This window comes from Equus quagga, chromosome 7 (assembly GCF_021613505.1).
Source record: "Equus quagga isolate Etosha38 chromosome 7, UCLA_HA_Equagga_1.0, whole genome shotgun sequence".
NCBI lineage: Eukaryota > Metazoa > Chordata > Mammalia > Perissodactyla > Equidae > Equus > Equus quagga.
The window spans coordinates 35815110-35828305 of record NC_060273.1 but is presented as its reverse complement, the minus strand read 5'-3'; the positions used below and the strand labels follow the sequence as shown (position 1 = coordinate 35828305).

The following is a 13196-nucleotide window of genomic DNA, read 5'->3' as shown; positions in this document are numbered from 1 at the left end:
TGGCAGGAGGCGACTGGGCTACATGTCTCCATCATCCAGCAGGCTAGCTTGGACTTGTTCTCTTGTTGGTGGCAGGCTCCAGGAGCAAGAGAACAGAGGTTGTGAGAGTTCTTGATACATAGGCTTGAAACTCACACAGTGTGGCTTCTGCCACATTCTGTTGGTCAAAGCAAGCTACCAGGCCAGCCAAATTCAGAAGATGGGGAAGTAGACTCTACTTCTTGACAGGAGGAACCATGAAGTGTATTCCTAGTATTTTCTCTTTTTTGTTTTACCTTTGGGAGAAATACCTAGTATTTTCTCTTTTTTGTTTTACCTTTACCACAATAAGATGTTCCATCTTAAGAGGAGAGAAATGGGTGATGATCCAGTGCTGGGAATGGATTTTGCACATAACTGTCAGCCTTCATTTCATCGTAAAAGTTCTGGAAAGTGCTGTCTAGGCACTTTGAATTTTGTCCTTATATTAAACTAGACCTTAAGAGAGCTGAATCCTTAAACTTCATTCGTTTCTTGCTTCACAGAATAAGCTTTTTTGAACTGTGCTTTGACACCTGCCATCAGCTAACATTGAAGGGGCATTAAAATCCATTAATCTTATTTACCACAGAGATCTTGTTAAGACACTGTCCACTGTGTCACATAGTATCTTTTTTCTGAGCACTCATAGGAAATTTCTCTTCTCTCTTGGTACCAAGAATAGCTGGATTTCTCCTAAGTCACTAATTTTAGTTTGCTTTTACCCAAGATACACTGCAAATTGTGTAACTGATCTTGTTTTCTTCTTGAATTGGCTGCTGGGGCTTTTCAGAGCCAAACTGTGAGCTATCTTTTGCCAGTACACCGGAGTTTACACTAGGCAATTTGTAATCCCATCTTATCCCTGGCTTTATCTTACTTATCCCTGCCCTATTTTCCTTTTCTCACTTAATTATTCCCTCACTTAATTCTGTTTTAAAGGCGAGGCAGCTCACATTTTTCGGTTAACTTCTGTGTACAAATCACCAAAGAAGGCATTGGGAACACAGAAATATTCCATTCAGGGATATCACTGAGAGCAAATGAAAGCACTTGACATTCTGCAGATGAAGGCAAACGTTACATCACAGAAGAAAGGGAGAAAAGAGCTAAGCAAACTAGTATATCATGATCAGAGTCCATAGTCACACAACCAAGAGACAGAAGCTGGTGGAGGCAGACTGGTAAGCAGACCAAACTTACATCTCTCCTTGCTGGGAGGAGATGAAATGTACTTTTACTGTCCTCAGAGTACTTGATATTCTCTTCGAGATTCCATACTTAGTATAGGTGGGTATTTTCTGGAGCTAGGTTTGCCTGTACTATAAAGGGTTCTCTTATTTATGAATTTGCATTCTGCTCTTAATTCTCTCCCCCATCCTTGGCTACCCAACCCTAGTAGAACCTTGTCCTGCAATACTGGGAAGAGAGCTTTTGCCTTCCTGCCAGATGATGATAGTGTTCCCACACAGATGAATAAGTAGACTTGTGCAGTTTCTGCCCTCCAGGGACTTTCAAACCGTTTGGAGAGATCAGATCTAAACATGTGACAAGTAATGTCATTAAATTATGACATATTGCTCCAAATGTCTAGAATGACAAATCTGAGCCTTGAGAGTAGTGAATTTGTTTCTCTAGAAGTGGATTTGTCATAAAAACTAATCCTGAAAAATCTGTCTTCGCATGTTTCATGTCCTATTAATGTTTAAACAAAACAAATCATGACAGAATGCTACAACCACTTAGCTACTGAAGCCTAAAGTAGAGGTGGACTACCTTTGCTTTTGCACAACTTTCAGATAAAGTATTAGTTTATAATTTAAACTTTAGTCCATAGAGATGTCATATGGAATTCTGACCCTGCCTGGGACTCTGTATTCATAAACCAGGACATTAATTGTACTCATTTAAACAAATGAATTTTAAAAATGAATTTACCTATAACATAACTTGGATAATTCCTCACTTGTTAAATAATGCAGATGATTTAATCTAAATGTTAAACTACCATATAGTATCCTTCATTTCATTGCATGATTTGCTTTTCTGAACATTGAAATATGAATGGATATGAAACATGTAAAAGATGGTTATTGTATTTTTATTATATATTCTGTTTCTTGAAGCAAGAAAAAAAACACTAGGAAAAAATCTTCCACCATTAAACACTAGATTATTATCTGCTTTTGACTTTTCTGAGTACATGGGGTGCAAAGGTTTCTATGATACTTAAATAAGTCTTTGGTATCTTATATTTTCCAACATCTTATGATTAAAAGTTACAGTCGTGTAGAGTCCTAGGGTCAAAATCAAATCAGCACAAAATATTTTAAAATGAAGTTTTAAAAAATAACCCAAATTACAATTTGTCATTTACTCCTATTGCAAACTGAATGAAAGCTTAGTTTCAAATGCTTGGAGGTAAGACGCCTGCCAGTGGAGCGTCAGTCCTTCCAGGATTTCCCCTGGGAGACAGCTCTTCTTCACATCATCTTCTCTCACAAAATACTTAATGTGTATGAGTAGCAGAGAACTGCACTACAGATAACAAAGAATAGTGGATGCGGCTTATGTATGCTCCAGCTTATCTCTATGTACACAATAGTTAACTGTCTTGTACTGCTCAGAAAGTTTCCTCTGATCACTGCTTCTCAAGATTAAGTGTGTAGACGAATCACCTGGGGATCTCTTTAAAATGCAGATTCTGATTCAGCAGGTCTGGAGCAAGGCTGGAAGTTCTGCATTTCTAACAGGCTCTCAGGAAATGGCAATGCTGTCTGTTTTTGAGAAGCCAAGGCCTCATGTAGCCCTGTCACCTGTGGCTGTGTGTACACCTTGGACTAGTGCCACAGCAGAAGACAAAGATTTTTAAAAAAACCTTTCCCTGGATGAGATGAAGATTAAATCATCCGCTGCCCAATTCCTGATACAAAAGTGCTTTGTGGAATTTCTTCATGACTAAGAAAGAAGGTGAAGTTTCATTAGAAGTGAACATTGATATTTTTAATGATGCAGATCACAAGTGAAGTTCCTTACAGGGAATTCCATTCATAAGGACAAGCTCTGTTCAACAAAACTGTTTTTGCATTCCACAACTCAGCCTACATTAACAGTGCTTGATTAGTCTGTTTACAATGAATAACCATCTATAATAGCTGTTTTCTTTGTTCTTTGTCCTTGTAGCAATAACAAGAGTAAATTAATTTGAATGTGTGCTGCTTGAACTCAAGGTAGGCAGCAAGCTGCACTCTTTATATCTCTTCTGCCCCGACCTCAAAAAATATCTATCCTTCTTCATTTATCGTCAGTTATACTCGTCTTAAAGATGTCAAACTCATCAGTTTTTAAACTAGCAGTTAAAAGAAAACAACACAAAGATCCTGGACCCACGAGGAGGAAATAGGCACACAAGCATAGACTGTGCCCATCGCCTTTTCTTTCTCAGTGAAAAATACTTTTTCTTATGAATTGCAAAGAGTTTGGCCTCTTGGCTTTGTTTTTTAAAGTTCTAGTACATGAAGGATGCATTTTTTTAAAAAACAACCTTTGGTTGAAACAACATGTTATAACACAAAACAATCTGGATGTCCTTCTATCTGCTTTTTAACTCCTAGTTCTTTAGGAAGTGATTGATTTGTATATTCAATGTAAGACCAGAAAACAGATATACGTAATAGAAACCAGAGTAGCAGAGAAAAGAAGAGGAGAGATGGCAGGGTCCATGTCAACATTTAAAAGTGGGAGAGAGGGAGAAAATGACAGAACAGAAGAGTTGGGCTTAGCATAGGACAAAATCCTTGGCAACTTTGATACCGAGTGTGAGGCATTACGAGAGCTGGGCATAGAAAACAATGTCAGAGAGGATGACACAATCTTTTGTGGATTTATTACCTATGAATTTATCTAAACCATTTTTGAATTAAAATATGTCTTCACGTGGCATAGTGGCCCACTCTGCTTGGGCAGCCCCAGGTTCACATGTTCAGCACCCCATGGGAGGACTTGGTGACATAGTGGTTAAGTTCGTGTGCTCTCCTTTGGTGGCCTGGGGTTTGTAGTTTGGGATCCTGGGCGAGGACCTACACACCACTCATCAAGCCATGCTGTGGTGGCGTCCCATATACAAAATAGAAGGAGACGCACAGATGGCAGCTCAGCAACAATCTTCCTCAAGCAAAAAGAGGAAGACTGGCAACAGACGTTAGCTCAGGGCCAATCTTCCCCACCAAAAAAAAAAAGAAGTCTTCAGTCCACATGGACTCTTTAAGCTTTAATTTCCCCTGTGAAGTCTTTCACTGTATCCTCCCCATCAACCATGAGTGATTATTTCCACCTCTGTTTATACAAATGAACACTGTGTACACCTTAAAGTGTGCATTTACCACACCGCTCAGAAAGGATTTGTTTGTGTCTGTCTCTCTGAGGAGACTGTCAGCAACCTGAGGACAGGGACCATGTCTCCCCCAGTGTTGTATCTATGGTGTCAAGCACGGCGTCTTGGCATGTAGAAGATACTCTACCAACCTGTCTTGCCTCAGTGAATACCCACGTGGATGAATGACTGCTTAGCCCTCATTGTACAGCTGGACCTCTAACTTTTCCTAAAACAAAATTTACAAAACGTTATTCACGGACAGTGTGTTAAAGAATGATACCTAAGCTTTAAAAGAAGACTATCCTTCAGTTCCCTCACCTTAAGGCCTATAAGCTCCACAAGGCAAGATACACAAGGAGTGTACCTCCGGAAACCGCGAGGACGGCAAACCACCAAGATGCATCTCAGTCCTCCGGGGCGCCTAGAGAGGCCCAGAAAAGCCCGAGATGGGTGGGCACCGCAGGGAGTCGGTGACGCACTTCCGGCCTGGGTTCATATTTGCGGTCACCGGCCGGGGAGGGTTCTGGGTGCAAGAACTGCGGGTGGGAGGAGTCTCTCGGGGCCCCGGGCGGGGTGGAACCCTGCTGGGGACCGGACAGCCGTGCACCCCTGCTTCTGGGGCGGGGCGGTGAGCTCCGGGGCGTCTCGCAGGGTTCGCTGTCTTCTCACCTGGAGGCAAAACTCCGGCACAGTCAGCACGTGAGAGGGGAGGATGAGTTCGAGCTGTGACACTGAGGCCGGGGCCCGGACGGTGGCCGCGAGGGCCGGGGGCGCCGCGCCGCCCCCGCGTGATGGGCTTTTGGTAGTGAAAGTGGAGGAAGACTCGCTCGGGGAGTCCGCCCCGTCCAGGGACTGTCAGCATCCCGAAACTTCTCGACAGCGTTTTAGGCAGTTCCGTTACCAGGAGGCGGCCGGACCCGAAGAGGCGCTGAACCGGCTCAGGGACCTTTGTCGTCGGTGGCTGAGGCCTGAGATGCGCTCGAAGGAGCAGATCCTGGAGCTGCTGGTGCTGGAGCAGTTCCTGACCATCCTGCCCCCGGAGCTCCAGGCGTGGGTGCGGAAGCAGTGCCCGGAGAGCGGGGAGGAGGCGGCGGCCGCCGTGCGGGCCCTGCAGGGAGCGCTTGATGGGACCTCACCCCAGGTGAGGAGTGAACGCGTTCTCGGGCTGGAGTGTGGGGAATGGAGGTGGATGGGGTGCTGTGAGTCTCCGAAGTTCTTTTCTGCGTTATTACATTTTCTGTGAACTTCAGGATGTGCATGAAACTCTTCCCTTTCCGTAGGAAACAGTGACAATCCATCCAGCACGTATAGACCTCTCAGCCCAAAACAACAGGGGAGTATTGTTTGCCCATTGTAAGAGACCCTCTTGTCTGACTAGACTATTTGGGAAGGAAAGATGTCAGGATGGAAAGTGGACTCATGTCATTGAACTGCTTATGCCAGAACAGCAATTCCCCACCACTTTGAATGTGAGGATCCGTTTTTAGTTTTTAACGGTTTGGGGACCCCCTCCTCCCACAATTGATAATAGTACTCTGAAGAAGGGAGAGGGCCTGGAAATGGACATAATAATTGATCATGCCTACATAACTAAGGCTCCGTGAAATCCCAATAGTATGGGGTTCGGAGAGCTTCCAGGTTGGTGAAGGTATCCACTTAGCGGGAGGTTGAGGCACCCCAACTCCAGGGGGACAGAAGTTCCTGAGCTTGGCACCCTCCCAGAACTTGCCCTATGCATCTCTTCCATCTGGCTGTTCCTGAGTTATATATTTTTATAATAAACTGGTAATCTAGTAAGTAAACTGTTTTCCTGAGTTCCGGAGCTGCTCTAGCAAATTAGTTGAACCCAAAGGGGGTTGGAAGAACCTCTGCTCTATAGCCGGTTGGTCAGAAGCAGGTCGGTAGGTAAGAACTGGACTTGTGATTGGCATTTGAAGTTGGAGAGGGCGCAGTCTCGTAGGACTGAGCCTTTAACCTGTGGGATCTGACTCTGTCTCCAGGTAGGTAATGTCAGAATTGAGTTAAACTGTAGGACATTCAGCTGGTGTCACAGAATTGCTTGACATGTGGAAACACACACATCTGGCGTCAGAAGTGAAGTAGTGTTGTAAGTAGAGTATTCAGTGTTGAGAGTAGAAGAGACAGGAGTGTGTTTTTCCTTTACAAGGAGACAGAAGAGAGGTTCAGGAAAAAACCAAAATTTATTACACTCAGGTGTTAGAGTTAAGAGGCATCGCATGCCACACAGCCTCATGGGAAAGAGACCAGTGTGGTCAGGAGGCGGATGACAGGAGCTAGGGGGAAGTTTAGGCCAGAGCCTATTTTGCAGTATTGGAGGGAAGGGCAAGATGGCTGGGTGAACAGTTTAGGGTTGGCTCGTTTGAATAATTTCAGTGGGCTCTCAATTATAGCAGTGGTCCCGGGTTGCCTGGTACCTGGCCCTGGGACGATTAAGGCAGAGGATTGATGCCTCTTGGGGTGTATGGCTCAGATAGAAGACGTCTGGCTCTGGATTAACCAGTCTCCACTGAGCCCTTTGCTCTCTAATTGGCTCCCCCTCCCAGGGGCAGTCTCCCCGGCCAAAAAGCTTTTTGTTTAAAGATGTCAGAAGATAACATAAAATATTACAAAACTTAACAGAAAATTTAAAAAATACATTCCCTTCCCATCATTGAGCGAGAGAGAGGCTTGGAGTCAGTTTGTGACCCATCACTGGAACCTACACAACCGTCTCCCTGCACCAGTTTGAGAACTTTCCCCAAGAACTGTGGCTTTCCCTTCAGAGAATGGTCAACTTACATTTAAATAAGCCATCTCAAAAGAGCATCTTGTTGGATAATTATCTCATGACACAGTGGTCAAGGGAAGGGAAAGGAAATCTTACGGAGCACCTGCTGTCCGTGGGGTACCTTCATCTTCGTACCTTTTCACACTTTAGGAAACTGTCTCAGAGCCAGCACTGGAGCTCCAGACTTGCTGGTTATCTGTATGTTCTCAAACCATATCAGCTTTCCATTTTGATAAGTCACAGTGATATAACTCAAATGACTATTTTGCTCTTACCCCAAATTAGCGTAGACAGTCCACAGAAGCCTTCTCAGGACTGCAGGAGAATGTTACCCTCTGTCTGGTCACTTTGAAAGTCCCCCATCAATGCAAGACTCACTGGGAGAGACTCAACAGCCCTGGTTGCCAATTGATTCTCAGTGCTTGCGGACTCCTCTCTGGAGTCTGGCCTCATCCTGAGACTAATGGTAACTATCCTGGGACAGCAGGTGCTGAGGGCAGGTCTCGTGTTGTTTCAGGGGTTGGTGACGGTCGAGGATGTGGCTGTGTCTCTAACCTGGGAGGAATGGGAGCGTCTAGACCCAGCTCAGAGGGACTTCCACAGGGAGAGCGCACCGAAGGATTATGGGGACACGGTCTCGCCGAGTAAGTGCCGTGACTGTCCAGCCGTGTGTGATTTGTGAAGGGCCTGCTTCAGTAGATCCCTGAGCCAGCCTGCCACTCACAGACACAGGTTGAGAGCCTCGGCTGGAGTCTCTTTCGTGACCCAAGAAGGATCTTTCTGTTCTGTACTGTTAAGTGATAGAGTCAGCTTTTTATTTTGGTTCATTTTTAATAAAATACATACAGAAAAATATAAAATGTATAATGGGCATCTGTGTATTTACCACCTAGTTTATCAAATTTTAATATTTGGCCATATTGGCTTTATATTTTTTTTCAAAGAAACAATATGTAACAGCTATAAGTGAAGCCCTGTGTGCCCTCCCTGAAGCCGTTCCCCTTGCTCCTTCTCCAGAGGCAACGAATATCCTGATTGTGGTATTGATCATTTCTGTGTGTGTTTTATATTCTTTCTTTGCGTACATGTAGCAACATACACACACACTGTCTCTCTCTCGCTATAAGCATGTGTATAAACTTGTAAATATATAAACATGTGAACATATTATTCGTTTTTATGGTATATAAATGATATTACTGTATAATTCTTTTGTACCTTGCCTTCTTTCTCAACATTACATTTTTGAGATTTATCCATGTTGATACATATAACTCTAGTTTATTCATTTTATCACTTGTATATTTCATTATATGAACATTCTAAAATTCATTTATCCATTGTCCTGTCAATGGACATTAAGCCTTCCAATTTTTCACCGTTCCAAACACTATTATATCGAACATTCTTGTATTTTTCTCCCTGTGTTCATATGTACGGGTTTCTGAAGAGAATATACTTAGGGATATATGCCCATCTTGCTGTCCAAAGGATTGTACCCAATTTGTATGCCTACCAGCAGTATATGAGAAATCTTCTCTCTCCACATCCTTGTCAACAGTGGGTGTCCAGCTGATGGCATGATGTCTTAATACAGTAGCCCAACTGCTCCCTTTAAAATGTTAGGTTATGTCACACCTCTCCTCAGAACCTGCAGTGGCTCCCCATTTCACACAGAGTAAAAGTCTAGGATCCCTAATGTGACATGGCCCCGTTACCTCACCCACCTACCTCCTACTCTCTCCCTCACTCACTCTGCTCCAGCCCCACTGACCTTGCAGCTCCTGGAACATGGCGGGCATCCTGCCTCATGGTCTTTCCTCTGATTGATCCCTTTGCCTGGAATATTCTTCCTCTGGATCTCCATGAAGCACACTCCCTGACCTGTTTCAAGTCTTCGCTCAGATCTCACCTTTCACTGAGGCCTGACCCGAGCATCCGGTTTAATGCTGCACTTTGCCTACCTGTCTCCTCCTCCCACGCTGCTGACCCATCTCTTACTTGCTCCACTTGATCCATGGCATTTGTCACCCTCTAACATCCTGTGTAATTTACTTTATGTATGTTTATTGTCTGACTGCCACTTCTGGAATATAAACTTCCCAAGGGGAAGGATTTTGTGTGTTTTGTTCATTAATGTCTCCCACGTGCCTAGAGCAGTGCCTGGCACAGAGTAGGTGCTCAGTAGATAATATTTGGATTGATGAGTGAAGGGTAGGTATCCTGTCGCCTTCCCCTGATCTCTACTGGGTTAAATATCTTCCCAGATACCTTTGGGACATCCTGGTTTCCTCTGCTGTGAATTGCCTGTTAATACCCTTATCTCCTCTCCTTTCCTCCGTTATCTTTTTCTTAATTGCTTTGTGGCTGCTCTTTATATTTTTGATGCTAATCCTTTGTTATTTATTGGTTATATAGGTGGCTTGTCTTTTCACCATGGCATCTTTTGTTATATAGAATTTTTAAATTTAATATAGTCAGGTTTTTTCAATCTTTTACTTTATGGTTTATGTTTTTCAAATCTTCTTAGGAAAATATCAGGCCTTCTCAATCCTGTTTTCATCTTTGCAGAGAGAACAACTTTAAAATCTTTTAACTCTTTCCAGTGGTATTTATTTTCATATTTCTAAATAAGATGCTTATTCTGCTGTTTTTTTCCCCCAATTTCAGTTCCTATCTCCTGACTGCCTATGGAGGAAGACAAGAATTCTGTCCCCACAATGTGTACACATTTAGCAGTCTGTAATTCTCTCATAGTTAAATCAGTCTTTTTGTTCATTAATATAATGTTTCAATATTCTGCTTATGTAGATGTTATCTGTATTCACCCACATCATATATACGATTGTATGTTCTTTTATTTTACAGGTTTTAGTTTTCCCTGGAATTAATAGTGCTTTGTTTTGCGTGTGCCTACTTTTCTAACTACTGAACACTAGTTCATGCACACGCTTTCTGTTGAAAATGTAAAATTCCTCTCAGCGTGTTCAGGTGTATCAGATACGCCATCACTTTCATCTCCCCCTTGGCGAGATCTTCCTGGACCTTCTGCTGCAGTGTGAACGGGCTTTTTCTCCAGGCCTGTTACACAGCTGTTGTTCTAGAACTTTCCCTCACTATCACCTTGGAATTCCTTTTCTCTTTCATGGATCCCATACCATTTTCTTCCTTGGTTTACTTCCTTGATTTGATGGGGAACATCCTCCAGTGTCTTCCAGAGAACATATACTTGGGAGCTACATTTTTTGAAAATTTGCATGTCTGAAAATATCTTTTTTCCTCTCTCACATTTGGATTATAGTACAGCTAGATACAGCATTCCACGTTAGAAATTATTTTACCTTTGAATTTTGAAGATAGTGAATCTAGCTAGCTTGCCATGTTGCTGTTGAGAAATCTGAGGCCACTGTGATATTTTATCCATTGTGTGTGATCCATTTGTTCTGTATAGAAGCCTTTAGAATCTTTTCTTTATTCCTGCTTGTATGAAATTTCACAATGGCTTGGCTTTAGTGTGAGGTTTGGTTTTATTTATTTTTATTCATTGTTCTCAGTAGCTGGTGGGCCCTTATAATTTAGACAGCCATGTCTTTGAGTTATTTATTTTTATCTAATTTTTTCTGTTTTATTTCTGGGATTTCTTTCAGTTGGATGTTGAAACTCATGGACTGATCCTGTAAGGTTCTTCCCAACCCCTTCCTTTTTCTTTATCTTTTGTTTCACTTTCTAGGAGCTCTCCTTAGCTTTATTTTCCAACTCTTAATGCTAAAATATTTCTGCTTTCATTAATATTTTCAAGAGCTTTTTCCTGTTCTTTAAATATTCCTTTTCTTATGGCCTCCTTGTTTCCTGGATGCAATATCCTATTTAAGAATATTAATTATGGGTTATTAAATTTTCTTGTTTCATGCCTTCCATGTTTTATCGGCATTTATATCAGAAGTTTTCCTGAAATGTTGGTAACCTTTCACTTTCCATGCGTATTTAGTAGTCAAACTCAAGAATTCTGCCTGGAAACTGTGTGTTGGGGTAGGACTTGTAAACTGGTGATCTTCACGGTAGGGTCGGTCACCAGGTGCTGATTTACTAGGGATTTCCTGTTTGCCGGTGTCTCTAGGTCTTTTGGCCAGGGCTGGTAAGTTGTACCACAGAGAGGCATTCAACAGATATTTTATTGAGTTTCTGCAGTAAGCTAGGTGCTGTTGTAGGTGCTGAGGGTACAATGGGGACTGAAGCCTATGAAATGAAGCCCTTCTGCCTGGAGGATGTAAACTTGGAAACCAACAGTTTGGGCCTGAGCAAAGGACAGTGCACTGAGGTTTACGAATTAGTGACTCTCCTGATGTGAAACTGGTACCCATCCCATGTTCTCAGCCATGCCTCATGTCCCTGATATAGAATTTATCTGATTGAGCCTTTCCAGAGGGTAAACTGCAGAAGTTCCGGATTGGGGGCTGGAATCTGGTGGCTTGACTGTTCTTTTATAGACTTCCCATCAGTCTTAGATGGGTCTCCAACCCAGACCCTGCCCTCAGACATTGGTGGCACCTGCTATGTTTGTTACTCTAACTCATCACGTGGATAGCGTTTCTCTTGTTAAATCACCCTTCGTTCATGGGGTAAAGGCTGTATGTCCTCTCAACACCCCCTCCAGAGCTGCCTCTTATGATACGGTGACTCATACAACAGAGGAGTCGGGCCGGGGAGAAGAGAGGGGCTGGTGGCTGTAGGCACAAGCGTAAAAGGAAAGAAACACAGTTTGTGCAGGTAAATGTGAGCACATCTGACAGGTTAATGGAAATAATTTAACTTTTGGCTTGGTTTCAAGGAGAATATTAAAAAGGTTTCTTGTAGGTTGTTTTTCTGCTAGCACTTGCTTATTTCACTCTTGCACAGGGATGAAATGTCAGCAGTTCTTTTTCAATGTTTCAGGTTTGGAAACTAGACCTGAGAACAAAGAGTTGATTCCAAAGCAAGAAATTCTAGAAGAAGTAGAGCCACAGGGGAAACCACGAGGTTCCCAGGAGAAGGCTCCCCTGCTTTCCGAGTGTGGTGACACCCCCGAGGACAGGGTAGGAAAGCAGTCAGGAGACCCCTCATCGCTGAAACTCGAAAACTCTCCCGAAGAGCAAGGACTCACCAGCACCTCAGATCTCAAGAATGGTCCCACAGAAGAGGGAGACTCCAGATTGAATGAATTTGGGAAGAGTGCCGCAAGATCAGACTTTGTTCGTTGTCCGCGTGTCCAGGCAGCAGAGAGGCCTGTTAATGGGGACAAACGTGGGAACAGCTGCAGACAGAGTTTAGACAGTGTGAAACATAGAGTAGGGAGACCTCACAAGTCTACTGACAGTGAGAAAAATTTCCATAGTTCGGGCCTTTTTAAGACCCAGAGGTGGTTCCGGGAAGAAAGACCTTATCAGTGTGATAACTGCGGGAAGAGTTTCAAACAGCGTTCGGACCTCTTTAAACACCAGAGGATCCACACTGGGGAGAAACCCTACAAATGCCAGGACTGTGGGAAGAGCTTCCGTCAGAGTGCTGCCCTGATTAAACACCAGAGGACACATACCGGGGAAAAGCCGTACACGTGTCCCAAATGTGGGGATAGCTTCAGGCAGAGCTCACATCTCAACCGGCACCAGAGAATCCACATAGCAGAGAGGCGCTATCAGTGTAACGAGTGTGGGGAAACCTGCCCTATTTCCAGCCGTTTTAGACATCAGAGAATCCATAGAGGGGAGAGACCCTACACGTGTGAAGAATGTGAGAAGAGCTTCAAACGGTGCTCTGACCTCTCAAAGCATCAGAGAATCCACACTGGGGAGAAGCCTTATGGCTGTTCTGTGTGTGGGAAGCGCTTCAGTCAGAGCGCGACCCTCATTACACACCAGAGGACTCACACTGGGGAAAAGCCTTACAAATGTCTTGAATGTGGGGAGAGCTTTAGACAGAGTCCACACCTTATCCGACACCAAAGAATCCATAGAAATAAAGTCCCATCGTTTTAACGTC

General features: G+C 43.5%; 1 protein-coding gene across 1 annotated transcript; it reads left to right on the top strand.

Annotated features, from left to right (window-relative positions):
- The first annotated feature begins 4924 nt into the window (after window positions 1–4924).
- On the top strand, window positions 4925–13196 carry ZNF394 (zinc finger protein 394). Its single transcript, XM_046667012.1, has 3 exons — window positions 4925–5534; window positions 7699–7825; window positions 12114–13196. Exons 1-3 carry the CDS (start codon window positions 5106–5108, stop codon window positions 13190–13192), a joined length of 1635 nt encoding a protein of 544 aa, XP_046522968.1. The 5' UTR covers window positions 4925–5105; the 3' UTR covers window positions 13193–13196.